General features: G+C 43.9%; 1 protein-coding gene across 2 annotated transcripts in view; it reads left to right on the top strand.

Annotated features, from left to right (window-relative positions):
- Positions 1-27,897, top strand: part of CAP2 (cyclase associated actin cytoskeleton regulatory protein 2) — a 438,235-nt gene that overhangs the window by 393,656 nt on the left and 16,682 nt on the right. For both annotated transcript variants that reach the window (XM_086965115.1, XM_086965116.1), the window contains exons 11-12: positions 388-470; positions 4,877-5,017. In XM_086965115.1, the coding sequence (XP_086821241.1) occupies positions 388-470; positions 4,877-5,017 (224 nt within the window). The remainder of the gene's footprint in view (positions 1-387; positions 471-4,876; positions 5,018-27,897) is intronic.

Raw genomic sequence — 27,897 nt, 5'->3', positions numbered from 1 at the left:
CTTCATCCTAGATTAAGTCTATCAAAGCAGGAGCTGTCCCTGGAAGTGCGAAAATGTGTGAGGCAACTGGTGCACCTTTCAGAGTTACTGAATATGTGGGTGTGGTGCTGGGAAGGGGAGGGAAGGGGTTGATTTACTGAACTTTTCCTGTTTTACCTGTTGTGGACTCCAAAACTAATTGAATTTCATACAGGGTCTATTTCAAATGCTTTACCGTGTCACATTTCTGAAGCAGTATGTGCTGATCAAATTGGATACTAAACGACAGCTTCAAATACTGTCTTAACTTTATGTGAACGATATTTAATTAAAAGAGTTTTAAAAAAATGAGAGAAAAATCAGCTTGGATAGGACAGAAACCTTACTGCAACCTTTGCTTGTTTTCAGACAACTGTAAAAAACTTGGCCTTGTGTTCGACAATGTTGTGGGTATTGTTGAAGTGATTAATTCAAAGGATGTTCAAATACAGGTAAGAGTATTCTTTCAACGTTTATTTGTTTGCTTTCCAAGCTTCAAAGCATGCGTCTTCTGGCTTGTTGTGGTGGCAGGGGCATACAACATCTAACTGCTGCTGTTTGTCCTTCATCTATTGTGGCAGCTTTCCTTGATCTCAGCATGATGGTGATCTCTGTGTACCCTCCCACTGTTTCCATCATATCTTCTTGTACTAGACCACTGTGACTGTTCTTTGCTCATAAACTCTACATCCAGCAGCTTAGATGTCAGTGGCTGCATTGATAGTTTAGCTGTTCAACAGGGAGCACCTCCCCTAACTCACCTCTTTTTTATTCTCTCCTTAGTCTTTCCTCTAAGGCATTAGGCAGACCCCTGTGTGTGGAACTGGCTGGCTTTTGGGGCTCCCCCCATATTCTGCCCCAACTCACACCCTAAAGCATCTCCCTTTGCTCTCACTAACTGTTATGCTTTGTCTTCTCCTGTGTCAGTTACCGTTTCCCCTTACCCCTGCATTGTCACGTTGCCCCCCCCCCCCCCCCCCCATCTCACTCCCCAGCATGTGGCATATGGTTCATATGCATCGGAACCGGATGAAGTAAGCCAGATACAGCTACTTCAACAATTGATAGTGATTATAGGAAGCATGCAAATGCACTTATCTCTGTTCTTGGTCTCTGTCCCTCCTGTAGCCATCGTTGTGCTCAATTCAAAAATCCATCAATTCCCCTTAATCTATCCTTTGTCCATGGCTTTTTTCTCTAAATTGGTACTTGCTCTAATTTCAGGCTTGAACATAATTTGGTTTAATAACATGTAAATATAAATAGACCAGGGTGCTGCACGAATCTTCACGACACCACTTGCAAATTAATTATGAGAAGCAGGAGGTAGCTGGGCATAAGGTGTTTGAGTTTATTTAGAACAATAGCGCAACCATTCAAAATCAAAGGTAAACCTTGTCATCATTTTTTGAAAAAAAAATTAATAAAAAAAATGATGGGGGATGATAAGAGTGAAATGTTTCAAGGAAAAGGATGCTTAATCAGGACCAAGACCATATGTGGTACATTTTTATTGCCATCAGGAGATGTGGAATTACCCTAATTTAGAATGTTCTGTTCTGTCCCTAACAAATGAATTATTTGCACAAATAGGATTTCTGCAGGTATTTTCATATTAATGTGTTAGAATTATCCATGAGTGGCTCGTGCCTGACAAAAGAAGCAGGTGAGGGGGGATATGAAAGAGGGGGTGGGTCGTGAAAGGCCACAGAGACAAATGAAAAAAAAATACCTAACCTGCACCCTCAATGATCTAGTTGTGCTCTTCTGCTGACCTCTCCTTTCCACTGCCAGGCAGGCACAGACTCACAGCCTGCCCTGCGGCCAATCCTGAAGCTGCTCTCATCATGAGAGCAGCTTCAGGATTGGCCTAAGTGCCGATGATGTGCGCTCCAGGACAGACTGGGAGCCTGTGCCTGCTCTCTCCAAACCCAGCCTATCACCACCCAGGCCCCACCCCCAAACCTCGGAACAAGGAATAAGGAAACGGGTTTTAAACTCTTTTTATTTATGTTTTATTTTTCACACTTTTGAAAGTGCTGGCAGGGGGGTGTGATGCTCCTCCGCCATAGCAGAGGAGCCGCCACTGGAATTACCACCAGTTTTTCCCAATGTGAAGATCACACAGTTTTAATATTTTGTGGTGTATTTTCACTGCTTTACAAATATGGGATTCCTTAATTTGTAATGCAGTAATAGTACATTATCTGTATAATAGATTTAGACATGCAATAGCAACATTATGTCTCAAAGAGAGGTTCGGGATGTACAGCAGTAACACTGGCAAACTTCTTCAGTCGATACTCATTGATGTAGTTCTGTACCAAAAATTGTAGGCATTTAGGAAAGTTGCTAACCATGGACCTGTGCATTTATGGTTCACAGACTAGTGGAAAATTGTATTTTTGTTAGTGAAAATGGCACTAAATTGCAGGCATCACATCAAAATTACCATTTCCAACTAATTTGGAAAGCTCAAACTTAGGGTCCCAATTTAGAGTTTGGCAGACAAGATTTTTCCTTGCAAACATGTCGCATTATCATGCCTTCCAATCTCATGCCCCCCCACCTCATTTAGAGTTGGGCAGACCATAAGTATTCATTTAATGCAGACCCCCATTGGCTCTGTTAACGGAATACTTCCTCTAACCTCCTGACCGAGTAGGGGCCATCGCGGAATGAGATTACACTGTCTGCCCTATTTAGGATGAATGATGTAATGCTCTTCTTTTCTTGTCCATCACCAAATGGAAAAAGTGAGGGACAGGAAAAAACAATAATAACCCTGGAGGAAACTTCCAGGGTGTGAAAGGCATTATCTTTTTTTAAGTAAACAAACTTCCAATTTTGGAGTTTACAAATGAAAAAAAAAAGTTACAAGTTTGGTGGATGGTCATCAAATCTGACGGCTATCGTTCACCAAAGTTTTAGTGCATTGAAAGGAACCACTCTAACTGTGGTTTCTTTCAATGTGCAGAGATAATAATAATAACCTTGAATTTGTAAAGCGCACAACTACCTCCAAAGTGGTTTCCCGGCACTGGGGTCCCTCAGGAAGATTAAGCGTGCTATTGCCCAGAGTCACATGGTGTTGGGCTGACCTGCCGTCAGCACCAGGGATCAAACCGTGAACCCCGTTGTCTGGAGTCAGGCACCCTGGCCGCTGCACCACACCTCTTCCACATGATCATAGTGCCAACAGTCATCTCTAAATTTAGCATGGAGAATAACATGGGTATGGCAGAGGTAACGTCCTACACCATCCCAACAAACATTTCTCCATCCAGACTCTAAATCAGGCCCTATATGTCCTAACAAGATCCCAACCCTGTGACTAACACAATATCCTAAAATGTGACCTTACCCCAACTCCAAATCTCATCCCAACTCAGCCCCATCCTCTCAGTCTAACATTTACTAACCCTAATAGTTAACCTAACTCTAAACCCTCAAACATAACCTTACCCAAACCATAAATCTAATCTTACACCTTAACCCTAAACCTAACAGTAATCCTTACACTAACACAAACAATGCCCTAACTGTAAAGCTAATATTATCCCTTACTCTAAACCCCATTCTAATACCCACTCTTGCTCTAACCTTATTAGATATGGTCACATCATGAGTAGTAGCATTCAGTGCTGATAATGTTGATGTAGTGCCTCCAAGGTAGTGGCACTCTGAGGCAGTGGAGTGCACTATGGAAAATACATGAAAGACTAATACCCTTTATAGAAACCAAAAAATTGAAGGATTCCTGGAAGTATGGTATGATCCTGCAAAGTTATGCCAGTCAAATCCTCAACAAAAGGAGAGTCACTCCTCTTAAACAAAAGGGTCAGGGTAGGCAGAACTAAAACAAGAAAATAGTTTCCCTTTTTGCAATACTAAATCAGAGATTGCGTTATGTTTAAAAACACAAAGGACATATGCTGGCAATTTAAAAATACAAAGTACAATCAAATATCTTTTTCCAATTCTTCTACACACTAATTATAATATACAAACAGTGTTGGTAAGTATGCATCTTTAGTTTTTCTATATTTAAAAATCGTTTTTCTTAATAGCAATAATTCATATACAAACCACCATAAAAATATGAAAATAAAAAATCACCCCTATTTTTTATACTTAATCATACACACAAATCTAAATAATATTCTGCAACTAAGAAATTAGATTCAAAGACAGCCCATGGATGAGTTCTTGATGTACCCTTAACAATCCTAGGCGTGTTGCGCAGCCTCACCTGTGGGTTCTAGTTTGGTGAAATCAGATAAAAACGGCTAAGTCACAGGAGTCGCATGACACAAGTGAACAAACTTTACTCGGGGTAGAGTGGAGGGCTTTTGAAGCACCCTGCGAATCTGCACAATGATCCATCTTTGTTTATCAGTGACACAGCAGACATTCAGAAACAGAACATAAGCCCTTTAGGTCTGCTAACCCTATTTTTTACGAACTATTTAAAATATACACAGAGTTGTAATATACATACAATTACAATTTCATTAAAGTATTTCTCTCATGTATGCATTGTATACAGAAAGTAGTTGTTTTTTGTTTTGTTTCGTCACTTAAACAGGTTTTTATTAATGTTTCAGGGCCATATGTATGAACACATTTTCTCATAGACACAGAATGGGTAAAACCCTTTGATACATCTGGCCCTTAGTCAGAAACCAAAATGCAAGCCCGACCTATTGTTTGCAGATGTACAGAATCCCATCAGTGTACTGGAACTCTGGATTTTAAGAGTTTCCTCCAGTATGTTCACATGCATCAGTTATTGATAGCAGAGGGTACCAGTGTGTTGTTTTTATTATTTTAATTCCACCTGTTTATTTTGTTCCAGGTGATGGGGAAAGTGCCAACCATTTCTATTAATAAGACAGATGGCTGCCATATATACCTCAGTGAGGAGTCAATCGACTGCGAGATTGTGAGTGCCAAGTCGTCTGAGATGAACATCCTTGTCCCAAAGGATGGTGACTACGTAAGTGCTGTAGTAAGAGTTGGCAAGAGAGTATCATTCTAGACCTTGTGCTGTCAAATGTTTCTAGTCCAATATGGGTCAAATTGCCATTTCCTAACACTTATAACACAGATTATCAACAAATCCTTAGAGGCACAACTTAATAACTATTTACGCGTAAGTGCAGGGACCACATTGTAGTTCGAAAATAATTTTCTTGGTATTTTATCATAGGTGATAAGTGGCATTGTGACTCAGTCGGACATATTGCTGGAATCCAAACATGTAGTCAGACACTCTTTGCATCTATGAAAAGATTTTGGGAGAATTCTGGTTCTAGTTAAAAGTACTGTTTTTGATATTTCTGGCAAATATCCACCTGCTAAGAACCGGACATCAGGGTAAAATATGGAAATTGAGTCAGTCACCAATTTTCACGTGTCTCCTCATTCCGTTAGTTCCGAGAAGGGTATAGCTCGTAAACTGCCTGGTCCGAAATTGCCGTCCAGAATTAAAGTCCCTCTGGTAATGGGAGCCTGGTCATCTCTAGGTGTTGGACAAGACTGCTGAGGCCTGGTCACTGCAGCTTTATCTTAGCCTGCCCTTTCTCCTGCTAGCTTTCTGAGAAACACAACCTTGTCCTTGGCCTCCCAGCATTACTTTCATGGATGGCTTTATATATTTTCGTAAAGAGGCCGTTTTCAGAGACACATTTACTCATCTTTTAGGTTCTGACCTAAGAACAGCGGTTCAGAACATTACAGTATTTTTTTTACACAATAACCAAAACCCATGAGTGAGTGTGCTCCTCTCGCTGGCCAATCACGAGGTTTTGGGGGGCTTGTTCATAAAAGCATGCTAGCCATTCCCCTTCTACTTCACCTTTGTGTAAGTGCCCACACAACTGCAGGCTGTGTGTTCTTCTAGCACATGTCTCCATGAGGGATTCAGAACCTTCCACCAAACTGTGGGAATATGATCCCTGAATCTTGGGTCGAGGTGAATGGGGGGGGGGGGTGTTCAGGGAAAAAGAGCTGACAGATAGAGAGGTGGCGGAATAGAACTAGGAAGATGGAATATACATAGAAGGGAGAGAATTAAGGGTACAAAAGGAGGAGAGGTTGTGGCGGAGAAGTGGGCAGGGGAGCCAATTGTAAGGAGGAGATAGGATATGGGTTTAGAAAGAAGAGAAGAAACGTGGGAGAAACAGATGAGAGAAAGAGAGGTGACAGGAACTCACATTTTTGGTCCCCAGGGGCAGCAAGTCCCAACAACTCTGCCTGACTAATAGAGGTGAAGAGGACACTTTTTTCGGATGTCCTACACTGCCAAACTCTAAATGACTCTCCTAGGCTTCATATGGCACGCCTAGGTAGGTCACATACCCTACAAATAGGTCCCTGCCATGGAGTGGACATGGTCTGTTCCATGTAATAAACTATCATGTACTCTAGATGGTGAGTCTTCAGTTATTTAATGTGATGAGATGTATTCTCATCAAAGTTCAAGTGACAGCACTGACATTTAATTTTTCCTAATGGAGCGAAGAGATAAGAGGGCATTTGCATTCCTATAGATGGCCCTGTGAGTTGCATACTCAGTTGAGGGTATCACTGTTAGAAACCCACACCTGTTTAACTTCTATGTGTACTCCATCGCCCTCCCCAGATGCCCCATTTGCCAGGCTCCATTTGATCTACCTCTTTAGGAAAGGATCTACGCTTTTCCCTGTGGTTCTGGTATGTCACACTGGAGCACAAGGAGGGACAATTTTAGAATCCTCCACAAATTTTGCAATATTTTAAAGACAAAATGCTGCTGAAAATTTGGGGAGTGAAGTTACAGAAAACTCTGTTGCAGGGCATAGATGAGTGTGGAGCTTCTCTCATCCAACAAAATATCACGACACAGTTGTCAAAAGTTATGCATTGTATTGTGATCGCATTTCACTAGTTCTTCATACTACTGATGAGGCAATGAAGCACATTTGCGGATGGGTGGTGTGCTACACCCAGGTGAGTACCTCGGCAGAAAGAGTGTTGAATTGCAGTGCAATTCATTTGGTCTCCCCATGAGGGGTTGTTTAAGGTCTCCCCAGGAAAAAAAACGGGAATTTTGCCTAGCGTTATTAGGTGAGGAAACACTAAGGGCCTGATTCCGATCTCGTTCTGAAAGCAAACCGGACGACTCATGTCCAGAATGCTTTCCTTGCGATTCGTGTCAAGGGAGTCCGACCGAACAAGTACGGTGCATTTGAATGCCTTCGGATACGATTTGGTTGGACTCCTATTGACTTCAATGGAAGCCTGTGTACCGAATGCATACACAGTCTCCCATTGACAAAAGGGGGGTTTGGGATCACTGTGCACCCTGTGGCAGTCACCCCTTGGTGCCTGCCACACTGTGCATGGTCTGAAAGGGGGACCCATGGGTACCCCCACGGGCACAAGTCAAAGCGCCCGGGTGTTGGGGGGCCTGCTACGGGCCCCCAAAGACAGATTCCAGCAGCCTTTTCGATCCGGGAAAAAGGAATTGTAAAGGCCATCCAAATCGTTCATTGTACTTGCTTGCTTGGAAAACCTACTCCATAGAGCTGCACGATTCAGCTCCGGAGGGCTCAATCTCTCCTTTTACCTTCCGAAAACGATTTGATCAATGCTAAGCGTTTCCAGGCATCATACTTGGTCGTTCTGAATTGGGAACGAGTCAGTTGGAAACAAGGGCTCCGGATCGGTTTAGGTAAAACCAAATCCGATTCAGAGCCCTTCCGACCGAGATCAAATTTGGGCCCTTAATTCACTGTGTCAAAGTAGCTCTCCTCTTCTTGTCTTATTTGGACTATTAAAAATGAAAAAGTGTTTTTACTAGCAAGTGGGGATAGGAACTAACGAGAACAAATTAGAGTAAATTCTAAAAGATCTAAAGGCTTAAAAGATGCCAACGGGAGCCAATATGTGGGAGGACGCAGACTGATCGCTTGTCTTGTATAAACAAGCTAATTACATTTCTGTTGTTATCTTTTGCTCAGCTAGGAAGGAGCAGCAGCCCAAGCTACAGCCTTGGGATTGACAGCAAGAAGAAATTCTGGCTCTGAAGTTTGAGTGTTGCCTGAGTGCCAGGAATCTAGACTTCGAAAACACAAAACATATTTTCACGAGCCAAATTGGTTGTATCTATACTGGAAAAAGCAGTGTCCCAGGGTACAGATGCTCATAGTACTGCAAAGACTGCTTAATTTGTGCTGGTGGTTACAGGTGGTTGGCACCAGCTCTCATTTCTGGGGACCAGGAATTATTTTTCATCATTAAACTTTGATCCCATAGAAGAGAGTGCAAGGCAGGAGAGGGCGAAAGAAGGAGGAAGAGGGGCGAAAGCAGGGACGAAACAAAACTTGTGAAAATACGATACAGTCACGGGAAGCATAGGGCGGTGGCAGAAAGAATAATGAGTTGAAATAAAGTACAGGCAATTCGGAAGTGCTGGTATTCTAACCACTCATACTTTCCCTTCGTCCATGCTTCCAGAAGTGCCTTTCTTTCTGTACTTATCCATATGAAATACCCTTAAATATTCGAGGAGAGATGATTTATTTTTCTAGACCCAGACATCGAAGCATTGGGGAAATGTTTCTTTTTTAGCCTTGATGTACTTTCCAGAAATGTGTACTGTGCCACATTTCTTAGTTGTAGCCTTTCCATGGGTGCATCATGGGTGTTCCCCATGCATCCACCCATGGTTTTTACGCAATTCTGGATTTGCTAAGTTTTGTAAAGCTAAAATTGCAGGAAATTGGTACCCCTACCACAGAGACGTGTAACAAGGAGAAACATATTTTTTCACCTTGTTATTTCCGTTTTTGTATGCGTGATGCATTTTGCATCACGCATAGAAAGAGGAAGATGCCTCTTTGAATAGTATTTTGCAGGAAGGTATTCCTTCCTGTAATGTAATGTAGGGTGGGTGTGGAAGTGGATGATTGAGTGATCCCATCTTGTTAGTTAAGTGATATGTATGACTTTAACCTTTTCACTGGAGGAGAAGATAGGGTCCAGGGTGTTTCCAATGATGTAGGTATGGCTTTGTACAAGCTTGGTGAGGCCACTGTTCTGTAGTCTTTGAGCAAGTCCGTAGAGTTGGAGTCTGTGGGGTCGTCGAGATGAAAGCTGAGGTCGCCTAGGAGTATGAAGTCTTAGGTGACCATGGTGAGGGGTGCTTTGAGGTTGGTGAGGAGGTTGCTGAAGTGGGTGCGAGGTCCTGTGGGCTGGGAGGTGAGGGTGCCACTGATAGTGATTTTACTATCTGTCTGAAGCATGAAGTACATGTGTTTCATAAAAGTGGCTTCTGGGTCAATGTAAGAGGTACACATGATGGCGTCTATGTGGATAATGGCATGTCCTGGGTTATGGGGTAAGTCTTGGTGAAGGATTTTGTATCAAGTAGGGATGGCTAATGCAATGTCTGGTGCTGAAGTGAGTTTGAGCCAGGTTTCAGCGAGGAAGAGGCGGTCTCAGTGTGTTGGAGTCAATTAGTTCCCAAATTTCGGTGCAGTGCTTCATGAGTGAGCGTGTTTTTAGGAGTATACATGTGAGTGAGTGTTGTTGCGCAGAGTGGGTATGTGGTGTTGTGTGAATGCGGGCCTTGAGTTCTGACTTGATGAGATGTGCAGTGTGTGTGCAAACAGGCAAAGGGGCCCACCGTGGACTGAGGTGCAGCTCAGCAGCAGTGTTTTTGATGGCATCCAAGGTTGAGGAGGTTGAGTTCTCCAGCAATGAAACTGCTGGAGACCTTTAGACCAGAGTTCCTGGTGAAGGGCTTGGTCAAGGGAAAGATAGGCTTACCTTTGGCATGTCTTCAGCGCACTTGTGGCATGGCTGCACTGCTGCCTAAATTAAGTAGGGCCTTGGAGAGTGGGAGGAGCTCAGGGAAGATAGGCGGGCTCTGTCAATGTGGAAAAGACTGATGGGGAGAGAGAGAAAGTCAGGTTGAAGCAGCAAGGTGAGAAAACGTATTCAGCAGAGTCAGTTGGGGGCAAAAACGAATGGAAGAAACCAAGATGCAAAATGGAGCAGTAAGAGGAGCAAAATATGCAAAAAGGGGCAGTTGAGAAGAACAAAGGATGCAAAAAGGAGCAGTTAAACAGAGACTGTGGGTGAATAGAATGAATTACACAAACAAAGAAAGAGTAGTTACCAGGTTGGGGGCGGAACAGGCAGCTATCAGGAAAAATGGCAGGAGTCAGACACCAACACAATTCAGAAGGGCAAGGTGAGGTCAAGGCCACACTGAAGCAGAAGAGAGATGTCTGAGCACCTATACCTGTACAAACACAATTCGTCCCAGTACACAGGCACCCTTGCACAACTGTTCAAGGATGTCTTCGTTGGCACAAGGCAGCCTCAAGTGCACCAGCTCATGGAGAGAGCTGAAGAGAACCATATCTTACTAAATATGATGCTTTTCAGCTTTCACACATTCTTATAATGCAACACAGCAGCTTGCCGTGCTGCACTGCATTGCGTGAATCTTTAATAAATCGCCCCCCAAGTACCTGCTGTGATAAAAGGTAAACCATCTTGTACTGTCCATGCAGGTGCATTTATAAACCTGTTTCATGGAACCAATATTTCTTCACAATTCTGGGCTGTTGGAAACTCTTTTTTTGCACAATAAATCACCACACAGTCATCATATGACTGCTATATACTGGGTATTTTAGTATATCATTGTGAGGCACTTCATAAGAAAAATAAAGCATCAGTGTGGCACAGTTCATCTGCCCACAGTATTACTACAGCTTTTTTGTTTTTTTGGATGTTGCGGAATGAGGCAAACTATCCCGGCCTTGGCCTCTTTTGCTTTTACAGAATGATATTAACATCTGTCCGCCATTGAAATCTCTGACATCTTGAGGTTGGCTTGCCCTTTTCTATGTATAACACAGTGTATGTTGCATGTTTCTTACCCATAATGGTCTGTTCTTTTGTCAGATTGTATGGTAAAAACAAACCAGTGGCATTTAGGTGTGTCCATGGAATGTGACCAGCACGTAATGCCTGTAGAGTCCAACTCAGTGGGATAATACACCTAAGTTGTGATGTCTCATGTTGCATAGAGGACATGTCACTCTGTATGATGTTGATAGCAGACAACACAATGTTACCAGAGAATATATCAGTAGTGGCTAGTATGAGGGACAAGTGGCGGGAAGCACGTGGGGACAATAACAAAAAACAAACAAAAAGAGAACTTATCTGCCACTCGCTGCTCTTCTGCTCCTCTGATTCTACTGCTAGTGCACAGGCTGAGGCTCCTGGACTCACCTGTGGCCCATCCAGACTTGTTCTGCATATTCGTATTATAAGCATGAAAGCTGGGATTGGACTGAGCGGGCTGGTTTTGCGCTCCCATTAGGACTGCTGTTTTCCACCCAGCAACACATCTTGGGTTAGAGAGATCTCAGTGCTCATGTCGGTATGTCCGTCCTAAAACAGCTGGCCAACCCAACATGCACACTTGCAGTAGTGCCCACCACTTCTCCTCCCCCTGCTGCAGTGCTGTCATCAGGATGGCGTCGCCCCGAGACTTGGCTTGGTAAAGAAGAAAAAAAGATAATCAAACTGATTTATTATCATTTTATTGTTCAAGTTTATATCTGCTGGCAGGGGTACGATGCTACTCCACCGTAACGGAGGAGCCGCCACTGGAATATAGCCTAGTGGATAAGGTGGCCATACCATTGTCTACTTCTGCTAGAGCCGTATCTAGATTTGCTCTGTCAATCTCACGCAGTCTCTCAGCAGCTTCCTGCTGTGAAACCTTCCACACTTCATTGTATTTGGCACACAGAAAGTGCTTGTGAGGTTGCTTTCGGGGACCATGCCATCAGAAAGAAGAGACCGGTACTGTTTCCCCTCAGACAACGTTGAATGTTTTAGCCAATCTAAGCACAACTTTCCATCGCTGTATGTTGTGACCACTGCTGCATATTCTGTCTGCACGTAATGTGGGTCTGTCCTATTTATCCTTTACCCTTTTGTGTTGTCAAGAAAACTTGCCTTACATCCCTTAGTATCTAACAGCCACACTAACCATCTCTCTTGAGTGGAACATGAAGAATTGTACGTCTCATTTCTAAGCATGTTGTCAAACGTGTTCCTCTGTGTAATTTGTGAATTGCTGTAAATTCACAAAACATGCAAATGTGGGAATGTTTAGTTTATTAAGATCCTTTATCTTGGCCAAGACAGGGCGTCTACTGCATAGTTTTATTCAGGAAAATCTTGTGGTATAAGTCATGCTCTAAATAAAGCCTCATTCCCCTGAACCCAGCAATCTCTCGTTCCCAATATAGATTTTAAATCTACATTGTCGTTTCAAAAGTCAAACCTTTGTTTCGACAACTGGGAAATAAAAGATGCTAAATAAACCAATTTGGTATCAGTGAGCATAGTTTTCTATTCCTGTGAAGGTATGAGGTTATAATAATAAATAATATGACTCTTTGTCAGCTGGATTGTGCCCAGAAAATATGCAGATTTTTATGCAAATGTTTTTAACCTACCCTGTGGTGGTGTGGTGGTGTAGGACTGTATTCCCATTGTGCGTTATCAAATACTGCATGTGCAGTATTTGCTTTATGAAATAATGGTGACCATAATGGTGAAAACAGAATATTTCTTTATAATCAAATGTACCATCATACTTTTCTTCACTATTAAATACCATGCAGTGCTCTATATCATCAAGCATTTCATGCACTGTGTTAATGCCCCAATCATCAGAGATAGTACCAAGAGTGATAACATAATTAAAAGACATAAGATATTTGTAGAGTTTCAGTCAGTATAAATATATCATTGGATACCTTATCCCAAACAATTCCATCAGGAACCGGAACAGCTGAAATGTTTACCAGGGAAAGGTCTCCTTACACTTAGTGTGATGAAGAATGGGGTTTCCAAACCTTTCTTACCAGTTCAACACCAGAGCGTTCTGGGAAATAGTGTCACAAAACCAATCCAGATGAAGAGGAAAAGTACTGAAATTGTCATCCAAATGTATATCCAAGGTGGGATAAAGTATGTCTTTTTGAGCCAAATGTAAAATTCACGCGGTCCCCTTTGTGGAGTTGGATCTGGGTCTGATAAATGCGAAGAGAAGTCATCAAAGTCGATAAAGTAGCCTCAGGATAAAGTAGCCAAAGTTGGGAGACTGGTGGAGCTGCTTACAACTGGGTGATGACTCTAATGGCAGAACACCATCATTGTCTGTTTGCAGAATTTAAATCTTTGTTTCCGTACATGATGATTGTATGATATTTGTTGATATAACAGGAAGAAGTGATACTTCAGTGTTAGCTGTCCTTAGCCGGGGAGAAGAAGCTTCATCGTTGGTTAAAGCTTCTAACTGGACCTCTTGTAGGGTAGTGAGAGGAGACATTTAACTACCCAGGAGACCTTTTCTCCTTCTGTGTAGAACTGACCACATAATGTGGTTTGATGAGATCGATTGACACAAATCGTTTGTGCTTGCTGGTAGCAAGGGGTGGTAAAAGTACAGTTCTGGCACCTTCAACAGCAACAACAGGTTCAGGCACTCAGTAGGATGGGCCTAATTCCTTCTTGTCTACAACTTTCTCCCTGATCAGATCACCAATCTTTGGATTCCAACCAGGAGTTGCTGGTGCTTCCTTCACTTCACCAGTGGCGGAACGTTTCTGTTGGACATTGCTCTGAGAGTCTGGGAAGTCTTTCAGTTCTTGTAAGACATCCAAACGTTTGCTGGTATCAAAAGGTGTTTCTGCCATCACTGTACTGGGACGGTCAAGGTCTGGAACACACATCATAACCCTGAACAGGATCTCAGAGGGAGTCTGAGCACCTAGGAATTTTCTAGGCAGATTATTTATGGCCCTCTGGACCCCATATAGGTGGCGGACCCAACTGCGACCTGAACCTAGTACCCTAGCTGTTCAAGACTGCTTTCATTCTGGTTCTTCATCTCTACACTATCGCATTTCCCTCAGGATAATAGGGGGAGATGTACTGCACAGTCACATACAATTTTCCCATGGTGTCTCCGTAATCTCTACAGTTGAACATCAGACAATGGTCTTAATGGAATGTGGCTACTGCATATGTACCGATAAAGACTTGCAAGTCTTTTATAACTGTTCAAGAGTCAGCCGATCACTGTCGCCATACCCATAGGAATCTAGAGCAGAAACCACTGCTACCATGATGTATTTGTAGGACCCATCTCAATGTAAGGGTCTGCAGTGGTCCAAATAAACACAAGCCAGAGGCTTGTCTGTGATCTATAGAAGTGTCTGTGATGGGCGTGCTATGGTGGAAAACTTTCATCTACTAGCAGATCTTACATTTAAGGAAAAAGTTCTAGGTCTTTTTGCATCAACGTGGTCACCAGTAGCTTTACTGTAATAGTGAAATTGTAGCTGCCTCCCCTGTATGGGCATATGGTAGGCTCTCATGAGGTACTAAGATCAATCCTAAAATGCGATCTAACTTAGGTATTACTGTATCCCCCACTCCGGGAATATGAGCAAATGGAATGTTTTGCACCCTTGACTGGTAGAAGTATTTAGCTGGAAATCCTTTTGGCAAGAGCGTACCATTGTGCGTAGCGTTGACAGCCGTCATGATGTCTACATTTAGCCTCATACTAGAATGAGTAATTGCAGTGACTTCAACAGCTTGCCCAGTTTTTGCGGATTTGTCAGTTATTAAATTCCCTGCAAAGTGTATTCCTACACGCTGATGACTCTGTGTGTGAATCACATGAGTCTTTGGCAAACCTGATTTTAGTTTGACCACTTATCCCCAAAGCACCTTGTGCTATATTGTGTACACTTTAGAATCTCTGAATCTGTTGTGGCTCAAGTAGTGTAAGTCTCAGTGTAAGACTGGACACAATAATAAGAATCACACACAATGAATGTGGGTATTCCAGGATCCGTATTCTCAAGTGCCAGAATTAGAGCTTTCAGTTCAGCCAACTGTACAATCACCAAGTGACTGGGTGTAGGTTTAATGAGGGTGGAATTCTGCATCCTGCATTCTACCCTTTACTGCTGTGCATGCACCAGAGAATTGGTGCTTTGATCCTATGGCAGCAGGTGGAGCAGAACCATCAGTGTAGATGATGTAATCCTACTGATCTAGAAGCATGACTTAATTGGGCAGAGGATATTCATGTTCATATTGTAGATATGCTTGTGTTTGTAGTACAGAGTCAATTTTGTAATGTACAACTGTTGCTATGAGCGAGTTGGCCCATTGTGTCCATCTTGAATGTAAAGCTTTCGCGTTTGGAGCACTGGCCTTTGTAACAGCCTCAGTGCGCTGGCACTGAGACACTGACTTGATGCAGCTTAAGCCTTGGAATTAAATTCCTGCTTTAATGAGGATTGTCCCAATACTACGGACCAACCTCCATCCCCCGCTCAGATTGATCGTTTGGCATATCTGAAAATCAAACACACAAACCAACCCTGCTTCTTTCAGCACATTCACAGGTAGTCATGAACCTCTATCGTTAAGAATTGGATTCAACGCATCCCGCGAATCTTTAAGGGGGGTACTCTGAAGTCCCTTCACCCTATCCTGGGTTGCCCCACTTCGTCCTGACGAAGACCCGCATAGCCAAGGTCTAACTTACCCTTATGGCCCCAAGACGGGTCGAAACGTCGACGCCCCCTTAACACATGGTCTGGACCCCTACCTCCATACCCAATGTGCCACATGGGAATGTATTTCTGTGTATAAAATTGTGTTTAGATACTGCGTAAAACTGCCAATGTGGCCAGGCCCAAAAAGGACGGTGATTTACAACCTGTCCGCCCTTTCTAAAAAGTGTACCACCGTTTTTCTTTATGTCACCACTTTGAAACTTTTCCTTTTCCTCACCACTTCACACTAGAGCACTTTCTTTTACGCACGTTTCCCCTGGAGCAACCCGTACATGGATATACTAAATGTATAGTGTATAGTAACTCGTACATGAAAATAAATTGCATGTGCTTTTAGAATTTGGTCTGTTGCATTTTCTTTGGTATTGTTTGAATAATTTATTAAGTAGTATGAGCAGACTTATGTTTCTTTAGCATGCTCAAGAAATGATTTACCCAGAAAGAGCCAAGCCTGCATCCGAAATGGCCGCTTAGCCGCTCGGCTCCGTGAGCCCTTTCTCCCTGCATGCCTATCCTGTTGTTCGTTCTGGCCAAAAAAGGCATAATGGATATTAGAAGGTGAGCGCTCACTTACCGCCTGCTCCTGAGATTCCGGCGTGCTGTGAAACCGGAGAATTCCCCACCCATCGCGCAGCGGCCCGTGCAGTGACGAAGCCGGGGTGTCGATTGCAACGGGCGGCCGGTGGCGATCGCAACCACAGCGGCCGCCTCTGGTGGTGTGGAGTCGGTCGGCGGGTGCCGTTGTCTTGGATTGCCGCTGAAGGCAGCATCAGCCAGGTCCCTTGTTAAAGAGCCTTGGGGGCCCGTGGGGCATACTGGAGTCGAGGGGGGTGCGTGGCTCCTGGCCCCCCTCTTCGGACTCCGTGCCCGGACGCAACCAGGATCGCCCCCGAGACAGGCGGGCAGCCCCCAGGGAGCGGCAGGGTCTTTTGTTTAGCCTTTTGGTGGCTCTCCCTGGGGAACCCGCATCATCACTTTATGTTCCGGGCGTACATTTAGCGGCGCCCTGGGCTGGGGCCGGTCCTCGCTGTGAGGTGCGGAGGCACGGGGCCGAACTGTCGAAGATGGCGGCTGACACCCCTCAACATGGTCCATGTCCCGATCGGATGGTTGCTGTAAACATGGTGATGGGATGCTGGCGACGCACAATGGAGCCCACACCCAAGGAAGTCCTGGCCGCCTCAATGGATCTACGTGAGTCCCTGATCTGCAACGTCAGGGGCCTGGATCGAAAAATGGCCGCCATTGCTGCTTCGCTGCCCTGTGAGGACGCAGTCCGATTTCACTGTAGTGCCTCTGGGCCCGTTTCTACTTCCTTGGGGAGGACTTTGGCCCCGCCTGGATTCCGGGAATTGCCGAGAGACCTGGTTGCTTTGCCCCCCCTGGACAGTGCGGATGCACACGAGAATGCTTCTTGGGGACACATGCCTAACCTGAGCCGGGGGACGCACTGTTGCTCTTCTACTTGGGTAGCCTCAGTAACACCGCGGCACTCGCCGGACAGTGATAATTCTCCTTCATGGATGGTACTACTGTGTTTGGGCTTTGTGACACCTGCGGGAGTGCTACTTCCGCCCTTGGACTGTAGTTGCATACAACTGGATGGACTCGAGTTGCTACCCCCTTTTTTGGTATTACTTGGGACTGCTTCGCTTGGATCCTTCAGATCCCTCAGAAAGTACTGTAATTTGCTTGGTAAGGGTATGTTGGGTGGCTCCGTTGTTAGACGAGGCCAGGGGTGATGCACTTTAGATTCCGGCGGCCCTCACGTTAACTGATGGTGCTTTGGGTGTGGTGGTACTGGGGGTGTATTTTCGATGTGATTGGTACTTGACGCTCTCCGCAATCCTCCATTTTGCTGTTGGCCTTTCTCTATGTGTAGGGGTGATGGGCGGGCCGGGTGGCGATTATGAGGGCCCTCCTCCTTCCATATTCTTTGTTTCTCTCTTCTCTTTCTAAATTTCGGGTTCCATTAGGGCGACAGGCACGCGGCTGGGGGGGTAGGCCTTGGTCTTCCGCTGGTGTGCAGGGTGGGGGTAGGGGGGTGGGGTTTGTTCGGTTTTTGTTTCCATGGCCCTTTAGTCTATGTCTTTTCTATTGTGTCGTCTTGTTCGTGGTTCCTGTGACGTGTATTGCTTGAGGGGTGGGATCGGGGATTGCTCTCCATCGGATTTGTGCTAATGTATCTCCTGATTTGTGTGCCATATCCCCAATACTTCGTCGATATTTATGTTAATTGTGGATATCCTGATCTGCGTACTGTGTTTTAGGACCACGAGTGATTGTATGGCATTTCTTTAGTTCCCTACATCAAAAATTAACCTCTGTAATCCTGACTTCGGACCTGACCGTATGCCTGTATGGTGTCTCCTGGTATATATATCTCTCCGGCTTATGCATTGCTCTGATTCTTCGTATTGACTGCTGCATTTTTACCCTGTTTCGTGGCCGGCCGTGAAGGTTGTAGGCCCGTACCTGTAATTGATTGCAAGATGAATAAAGGTTCACAAAAAAAAAAAAAAAGAAATGATTTACCGAATATACAAAGGGTTACTGATTCACCTCTTACTTATAAATAAGGCATTGGTGGAGACCTGGGCATAATCCCTCGCAGTAGGTGAACAGGAAGCAGCTGGGCTGGAATCCTGCCATGGGGTGATCTCAAGAGTGCCAGTCAAATTCTACTGTAACTAAACAAAGGAGTGATGTCGTTTATAAAATAAACATCACCCATGTTGCCATGTCGAAGTACCAGTCAGGCTGCTATTATATACCCACACGGACAAAGCTGTTGCTGAGCGAACAATAATAAATAACATTTTGCACAGTGAACTTTAGCTTTCATGTAGAATATTCAAGACTTTGATAATGGGCCTACGAAGATGTGTAAATGTTAGCAAAGCTATTTCATGGAACATTATCAGAACAAGCACGCAAGAGAAAAGTCAAGTGTCAACGTTCAAAAAAGATGTGAAGTTTAAACATGAACATGTAAAATGGTGTTGTTCCTGTCTGGGCCTAATGTGACCACATGACATTGGAAGATCTTAAATAATAATAAAGGTCTTGCGAAAAGGCACGTCTTCGCACTATCAAGTTTTTTTTCAGTGGGGTGAGAGTGTTTTTTTATATGCTGCTGTCATGTTTGCAAGTTTAGTTCAAGTCTAGTGTGGGACTGTTATTAACCTCCCCATCAGACTGCTCTCAAAATCTCTGCCGGTGTGGCACAGTCAATCTCCGGGATCCCGCTGTGTCTTGTATTCAATCCTGAACAAACACTGAACTCTGTGTTGTCATCAAAGGAGTTATTTTTCTTTTTTTTACAAAATAGAGTATAATGTATTTTGTGAAATTCTGTACCCATTTTTTATGAAAAAGATGGTCCCCACGATATTCATCCGATATTACTTTAAGCGTGGGGTTCACCACTAGAAAGCTAGGCAGGTATTTTCATTTTTCCTCAATTGAATATAAATTATTTTCAGTTCTTGGGTCACATGCTTTACTGTGGTGTTGAATTCATTACATATGTTACCAGACCTGCAGGTCTGATAATATTTTAAATATTTTTTTCGAAGCCTGTAATAGCTACCTGTGTCATATCACTGATGGGAAGTTTAACACTCTCAGAAATGGGCGGATGCCTGCAGATAAACTATCTGCTTAACATTATCCTCCACTGCGACACCCAATATTTGACGAAAATGTCTTCACTGCTCAGTGGCCTCTTGTGGTTGGGTGATGGACCAAAGCAAACCCCAAGCATTGTCATGCTTAATCAACACAGGAGAGACCTAACAGTTCCCAATATTAAACTGTTCATGTGGGCATACAGGATGGTACAACACTTACTAGTAATTACATGGGTCCACAAAGACCAATGCAGATGTTCCCCCGAGTTCTTTTCTCAAACTGCAATGGATCAAGTAATCTAAGACTCTTAATTAGGTCTAACATGATATATGAGCATTTAAAAGAAATATGGAGGGTAGTCAATGAGCTGGGGTGGGGGTAAACATTTGCCTCACAGCTTCCTCCGCAATCTGGCTGAATAACCAGTTGACTTGTCTTTGGGAAAGACAGGTTCTTAAGTTGTGTAGCTCTTGAAACACAGCAACAAAGAGGCCTCCTTTGCCACTAGTGACTCCATTTGTTCTAAATTTGTTTTACAGAGTGAGAATTTTTTGGAAATACGTTCAACTAGGACATTGCATGATGCCCAACTTAACTTTTCCAGAGTAAGTCAGAGTGGAATCCCCATATAGTGGATACTCGATATAATATGACACATGTAGGCATACAATTTTCTGAGCATGTGTGTTCCTACATGCTCATGAGACAGAATTTGGTGGACACGTTTCTGTGGGTACAGGATTTATGGTGGACGATGGTCATCAAAGAGTTTAACCTAGCGGCATCTTTCAATGCTAATGTATTGAACGAATTGTCAACTTTAATAAGACTGGATACCAGAGTTGGTCTCGAAGATATACCCAAAATCTTACTGGAGTCCTTCTTTGAAGAGAGCACCTACCTAACAAGTTAAAGATAACCCTATCCTATCAAGAACTAATTCTGTAGGTTGTGCAGTTCTAATACAGTGTCTTACTAAAGAGCTGTTGTGAATGAAGGGTGCCCTTCATCAAAGTCCCTAGTATTTCACTTTCATTTTAATAAGTGTCTATTGACCTTATTAAGGCTGTGTAGTAACTGGGAATCCTACAGAACTAAGGGACTGGGGAGTAGCCCTAGTACACCGTCTTATCGACCAGAGCAGCCAATGTGAGATGATTATGTGTAGTAGGGCCTCTAATTTGGAAACACCTTTTCACATAAAAAAAATCATATTCTCTGCTGTCCAGTCAAATAGGAGATTCGAGAATTTATAATTTACAGCAAAAGTTAATAAGTTCCAGGAGAGCCGTCCCATAGGTTTCCTATCAAGATCGTGCTTACCTATTATAAAAGGGGGCCACCTCACTCTCCCTCAGGGTCAATGAAACAGACCCCAGTGGACCAACGCTCTTTTATCTTGGTAACAGAATAATCACACATCATGTATAACTTTGCCTACAAACCACAGTGGAGAGATCATCTAGTCCAGGGTGTGAGAGATGTTTATACTTTGAATGTAGGCCCCTATTGATGCTGGTTAGTTATATAGTGGTTTGAATCAATATGAGGTAATATATAGACTGGATAGCATTCTACTTCCTTTCTGAATTAAAGCACAGCCCTCAAAAGTGAAATCAAGTTGGAGTATTTGTTGAGTGATGCGATTAACGTTACCGTCAGATCCAAGCATCCTAAGTTTTAATCTCAGCCACTCTGATTTAAACACTTTGTGTCATCTTGGGGAAATTACTTCATGTGCCAGTCCACAGTTCCTTTCTCTGGTAAAATTGGGAGCTGTCATAATTATGCAAATCCCAATCCTTAATACTGTATAAAACAATGATGCTTACATCTTTGGTATTGCATGTTTGATACATTGGACCTCATCTGTGCGATAGGCAGCTGTGCCATAGGCAGCTCTGAAATGGTTTAATATTTAGATGCCAGTACTTTGATTGTGCAGTTTTGGACAGGGTCCTGAAGGCAGAAACACTCCTCAAAGGTCACGTATTGTTTGCTTTTCTTTTTCCCTAAAATGAAGCCTTTGCTGAGGGAGGGGGCAATTTGGGTTTTTTTTACATTGACAATTCTCTAGGGGATTATTATTTTCACCGGAAGCCGTCCCTCTTCTCTTTCCTTTCCTTTTCTCTCCTTACTCCTCTCTTTCTCCTTTCTTTCTTTCTCTTTCTTTCTTCTCTTCTTTCCTGCTTTCTTTCTTGCTTGCTATTGTTCATTCTTGCCTTATTTCTTTCTTTCTCTCTCTCTTTCCTTCTTTCTTTTTTCTTTCCTTTTCTTCTTTCTTTTTCTTTCTTCCCTTTGCTTTCCTTCTCTCTTCCTTTTCTTCGCTTTCGTTCTCTCTTTCTTTTGTTTTCTTTCTTTCTGTTGTCTTTCTTTCTTTCTATCTTTCTTTGTGTCTTCTCTTCTTTCCTTCTTTGTTTCTTTTTCTTTCATTCCTTTCTCCTTCTTCCTTTCTTGAGGCTTGCAGCCAATGCTTTACTTTTTTAGGTCTATGTTAGCCAAGACCTTTTGAAGTTACTAAACTTATGGTTTTATAGGGGTGTTTTAGTCAGACTTCATCCATTAGTCTGTGTCTGGTGTCATTCACATTTTTCTTCCACCCATTCCAGTATGCAATAATGGGAAAATATCAGCCCATTACAGTCAGTGGCTGACTTCACTATGAGTTACAGCATGCCCCCCTTTCACAAGAAATACCTCCTCACCCAAAGAAGTGCCCTTCAGCGCCAGAAAGTACTATGGCTATGTGCGTTTTTTTTAAGACAAAACCATGACAAAACAAGTATTGCCAGAAGGCTGGTGACTAACACCAGAACTATTGGCTTTGCCAATGCTTGTTGTTATTATTATTATTATTATTATTATTTTATTGTTAAATCCTTCTGCAGCAGCCGTCTATCCAAAAATGTGACGCTGTTTAGAACAACAGTAGCTGCTTCTGGCGTTTTTACATGTCTTGAAATGAAGTTGATTGGCTTGGGACAGGTGTAAAAGCAGTCTCACCCAGGGTGTCGCCTTAATTGATGCCAAGTGTGGAACAGGTGTTGCCCTCCCAGGAGACCACTATAATGCTAGGCAGAGATTTGCATTGACAGTTAATTATATGAAAACAACGAGGGCACAATCCTTAAAGCCATTCGCACTTGCAAGTTTATTGTTTACAGGCAACATGGAAGTCAGGTCACCCAAAACCAGGGGCAAAGAAAATGACCAAAGGCACAGCATGATTTAGCCCCTTACGTGTTCCCGCCTTTAACGGGACTTTAACCGAAATAGAATATCAACCCGGTCGAGCCATGACAGCCTGTGTTCTGAAGCTGTTTATCTTGCAAACGTTAGTTATTGTTACTTCGGCCAGGAGAATCAGTCAACTCCTTTGTTCCTCGGCTCCTAAACCATATGTGTTTTCTTTTGTAAAGGAATAAGGTTGTTTACACTCTGCGTTTCTTTCAAATACGTTTCTCTCAGATTTGCACTTATTTCGAGAAACCAAATATGCTGTCGGTTTTTTACTGGTGACGCACTCCAACAGATCCGATGAAATTATCTACAGGATTGATGATGCTATGGTATGGAAGTCCCAAATAATCTGTATTATTAATGGTGTTATTGTTTCGTGGACATTTTTAAGTATGAATGACCTTGCTTGCGTTGGTTTTATCGGTAGTAGGTACCCATATTCCTGTTACTGATTAGTAAAATTATTATTCTTTTTTGTTTAAAGTAAAAAAAAACTGAGGCTGGCATGGATGCAAAAGAAGGATTGCCATACATACGGTGGGATGAAACTCCATGCACTTTTAGAGAAGGTGTATCCCGTGATCGTGTTTATTTTTCTGGCATGTCCTGTACCATTCTCTCTATGTCATATAGTCTGTAAGGGGGCTTTTACGTTTTTGTTGCTCTACAAGCAGTGATTATTGCTCGACAAGGGGAGCACCCAAAATGGCAATTGACAGCTGCTTCCCACATCGGCCTGTGGCGAGACTGATCGTTGGTGATGGCTGACTACTGATGAAGGAGCATAAGACTGTTTATTTGACGTCTGGGAGTCCTTTACGTGCCTATTCATGTCTGTAGTTTTGATTGTCTGTACATGTGCCCCCTCGAAATATATATATTTCTTTTTTTTAAAGGTAGTGTGAGGCAATAAAGGAGCTGGTGGATGTGATAGGGAAAGCAGCACGCGAGGGAGAGCAACACAGGGGCATATTATCAAGGACAGGCGATCCATTATCGCCGCTTTTATCGGCAGGAAACTGCTGATAAAGCGGCGAAAATGGCCTTGATAATATGCTCTATGAATTCCAATCAAAGCCCATGTTCGATGTGTTCACATCTAACATCGGCTTCGATTGGAATTCATAGAGCATATTATCAAGGCTATTATCGCCGCTTTATCGGCAGTTTCCTGCCGATAAAAGCGGCGATAATGTATCGCCTGTCCTTGATAATATGCCCCACAGTGTGTTAGGGAAAAGCACATGAGCAAGAAAGCAACACGGAAAACTGAGGAGGCAGGAAGTTTGCCCAGGGAATAAGCACACAAAAAGAGTTTGCAACACGAGGGTGACAGCAACACGGAGCGTGGGAGAGAAGAACACGAATGAATGAATGAAAAAGCTTTATTCGATTTCAAGTACATAAAATCATAAAACCAGCAAGTTCATTACATAAACAAGCAAAGGAATCATACAGACATAATTTTTAAAATATATACAAGTGGTTTAAAAATTAGTTAAGCTTTTCCTTTTCCTTAAAATACTTTTTAAAAAGCCCAGCATTACAGCTACACAATTTACATCAATTAAAGATACTAAAAACAATAAAGCTGGGCGGCATTGTCTCCATGTGCCGTGCTTTTTTAAAAGTGGTTTAATCCATCTAGATCTTTCCACCGTGTAAAATTTACAAAAGCAAATTACATGCAACGTAGATTGGGTGGACGAGTTATCGCACGGGCATTTACAGAGATTTCTTCCCCAATCGTTTACTTTAGGAAATGTAATCAAACGGAAGAAAACATCAAACCTGAATCTTGTTAATAAATAGCGGTCAAATCCCTCCAAACACCAAATTAAATAAGGCTGGATAGTGTAAGAGACTAGGGTGAGTTAATGCTGTATTACAAGTTTTTTTGTTTTCCACTCCTAGTCTAAGAGATTCTACGTGATACCAACATAACTGCTTCAAGTCCTTCCTCGATATCCTGCACAATGAATCAGGATGGAGGTAGAACTCGGGTCTTCCTAGATCCCTAGAAAATTTACAGATATACATCAACCAAGGTATCCTGGTGAAGAACACGAGAGAGAGCTGGAAAACACATGCACTCAGCAAAAAGAAAAAAGTAGTTCCCAAAAAGTGGAAGCTTTGTGTAGCCAGTGGAGTGTGTGGAAGTAGGTGGGGAGATGGTGTTGACTTGACTTTTCATGGAGAGTTGGCTGTTGAGGATGATGCTGAGGTTGTGGGCTTGATCTTTCAGTGTAGGGGTTGTTCCAAGTCTTGACGGCGACCAGGAGTCATTCCAGAGGGCTGTGTGTCTGCCAAAAATCAGATCTTGTCTTGTCCGTGTTGAGCTTCAGGCAGTTGTCCCGCATCCAGGCTGGTACGTTCTTCATACAGTTGTGGAAGGTGGGGCCACTGAGAGCGAGAGAACGAGCTGCGCATCTTCAGCGTAGGATATGATGTTGATGTCATTCGATCTGGTGATGTATATGAGTGGTGTCAAGTAGACATTGGAGAGGGTTGGACTGAGGGATGGCCCATGAGGGACACTGTAGATGGTGTGCTTGTCTTGCAAGGTGAAGGGAGTGAGGCGGGCTCTTTGAGTCTACCCCGTGAGAAAGATGCCATCCATCTGAGCGCATCGTCTGTCATTCCAATCTGGCATATTGGATCAATGAGTTTGTGGTGGGAAACGGTTTTGAAGGCTGAGAAGAGTTCCAGCAGTATCGGTGCAGCTCATTCATCTCTGTTGAGTAGGTTGTGGAGGTCTTCAGGGGCAGCAATCAGAGCTGTCTCGGAGGTGTGGTTGATTCTGAAGCCTGATTGGACGGGTCCAGTGGGTTGTTTCTTTCCACGTGTTCGGTGAGTTGGAGGTTAAGGGCCTTTCTCCAGAACTTTGGCATGAAACGTGAGCAGTCAGATTGGATGGTAGTTCTGGAGCTTACTGGGGTCTGTGGATGGTTTCTTGAGGATGGGTCTGATCTGCGAGTGTTTCCATGAATCGGGAAAGGTGGCTGTAGTTAACGAGGCACTGAGGATGGTGGTGAGCTTGCAACTGATCTTGTCTCTTCCGAGATTGAAAAGCGAGTGGGGACAGGGGTCATGTGCTTCCTTGTGGATGGAGTTCATAAGTGTGGTTGTGTGCTGAGTTGTTCCCTTGCAATGTAAGTGGAAGGTTGGCAGTTGTGGTTGATGGGGTGCTGTGGAGGTCAGAGGGTTGGAGATCAAAGTTTCTATAGATTGTTGTTATCTTGTTGTGGCCTTGCAGAGTTCCTGTGAGGCAAGGATTGAGCTTTCAGTGGCTGACGGGCAAGTTAACTCTCTGATGATGGTGAGGAATTCCTTGGCTTTATTGGTGCTGGTCTCGATCCGTTGGGTCAGAGCCTCCTTTTTTTATGACTTTGATCAGGCAGTGGTAGTCGTCGTGGGCTGATTTGAAGGTTTCTCTGTCATTGTGGTTCCTGCTGGTGCACTATTTTCTTTCAAGTTGTTTGCACCTGTGTTTTGATGTGCTGAGTTCCGGGGTGTTTTAGTTGGCTCATTTGGATGGTCTGTGGGTTTTGACTGGTTTGGCTGCAGCAACTCGGTCAACAGACTGCCTGATCCAAGTCAGTGGTCACGTTGGACAGTGTGTTGCGATGGGTGTCAGTCCATTGTTGCTGAGTGACCTTGGTACACTGTGGAATGGTGCACTGTGGCAATTGGGAGTGGTATGGGGAGGTCTGGCGAGGCAGAAGTGTACAATGGAGTGGTCCTACCAGGTGAGTTTCGACGTGTGGCTGTATCGGATTCTGTTGCTGAACATGAAGATGGGGTCAACTGTGTGCCCTTCTTTGTGCGTGGGGTATTGACCAGCAGCTAGAGGCTGCAGTTTTCCAATCTTTCCAGGAGGTTGGTGGAGTTGGTGTCAGTGGAGTTGTCCAGGTGGAAGTTGAGGTTTCACAGGAAGATGTAGTGCTCGGAATCAATAGCGAGCGCGGTGATGAATTTAGTGATGGCATTGCTGAGGCCTGTTCGGTGTCCTGGTGGTCTGTTCATGGTCCTGGCAGTGCATTTGATAGTAGTGTTATCGTTGGTGTGGACCTGGAACTTCATGTGTTCCATGAGTGGCGTGGTTTCATCATCGGTGGTGGTGTGGGTGATCGATTCCTTGTGTACGATGGCAATGCCATCTCTGTGTCTGGTGGTGCAGTCGTGGTGTTTCATCTTGTAGCCGGCAAGAATTTAGCTGTGGCGATGTCAGGGGCTGATGTGGGGGTGAGCCAGGTCTCTGTGACGAAGGTTACATCTGGGTGAAGGTGGAGATGGTGTCCCAGACTTCAGTTTCTGCATTGCAGTGCAATTGGGTGTTGATCAGTAGCCAGCTGAGTTGTTCCAGGGAGGCATTGGTCGGCAGGGATGGCGAGGCATTGGTTGCTGTGATGGTGGTCGGTCCTGGGGCGGAAGAGTACAGGCAGTGAATGCAGATTAATCATCCAGCTGTGGAGCGTGGTAATGCGAAGCAGCAGTTGCTGCTGCGTCCGGGTTAGGGGGAACGGAAATCTGCTGGGGAGTATCTGTGGGAGTGCAAAGTGCCAGTGTTCCTGGTGTTGGGCACAGTCCAGGAGTGGAAGGGCTTGCCCCTCGAACATCCTTAATGACTGGAACACAATCTCCACTGAGGACACCATCCGCCTGATGAACTCCATCCACTCAGGATCCCCCACAGACCCATGCCCTCACCACATCTTCAACAAAGCAGACTCCATCATAGCACCGCACCTCCGAGACGTCATCAACTGCTCCTTCAAATGTTATGTTATGTTATGTTAACAAAGGTTTGTATAGCGCGCTGCCACCGGTTGGTTTCCTGGCGCTGTGAGAACAGAGTGTGGTCAGAGGAGGAGGTTAAGGATTAGTGATAAGCTTGTGAAAAAAGCCAGGTCTTTAGTAGCTTCCTGAATGACAGGAGGTCAGGACATAATCTGATCTCGAGGGGGAGGGAATTCCATAGGCAAGGTGCCAGGATGCCAAATCTGCAGCCACCCAGCCTTTTGCGTTTGAAGGAGGGCGTTTGTAGAAGACAAAGGTGTGCTGAGCGTAGACTACGAGGCGGGTTGTATTTTATGATCAGTTTGGAGATGAATTTGGGACTTTTGCCGTAGAGTGCTTTAAACATCAAGCAGCTGGCTTTAAAAATGCAGCGTTGCGTTACCGGGAGCCAGTGGAGTGATTTCAAAAGGGGGGTTGCTGGGTGCCATCTGGGCTGGCTTAGAATCAGTCTTGCAGCATGGTTCTGCACCATCTGTAGACGTTTGAGGAGGAACTGAGGGAGACCCAGGTAGATTGAGTT

The sequence above is a fragment of the Lissotriton vulgaris genome, chromosome 4_1 (genome assembly GCF_964263255.1).
Source record: "Lissotriton vulgaris chromosome 4_1, aLisVul1.2, whole genome shotgun sequence".
Classification (NCBI taxonomy): Eukaryota; Metazoa; Chordata; class Amphibia; order Caudata; family Salamandridae; genus Lissotriton; species Lissotriton vulgaris.
Note: the sequence above shows the minus strand (reverse complement) of the source record. Positions and strands in the feature narration are given on the sequence as shown.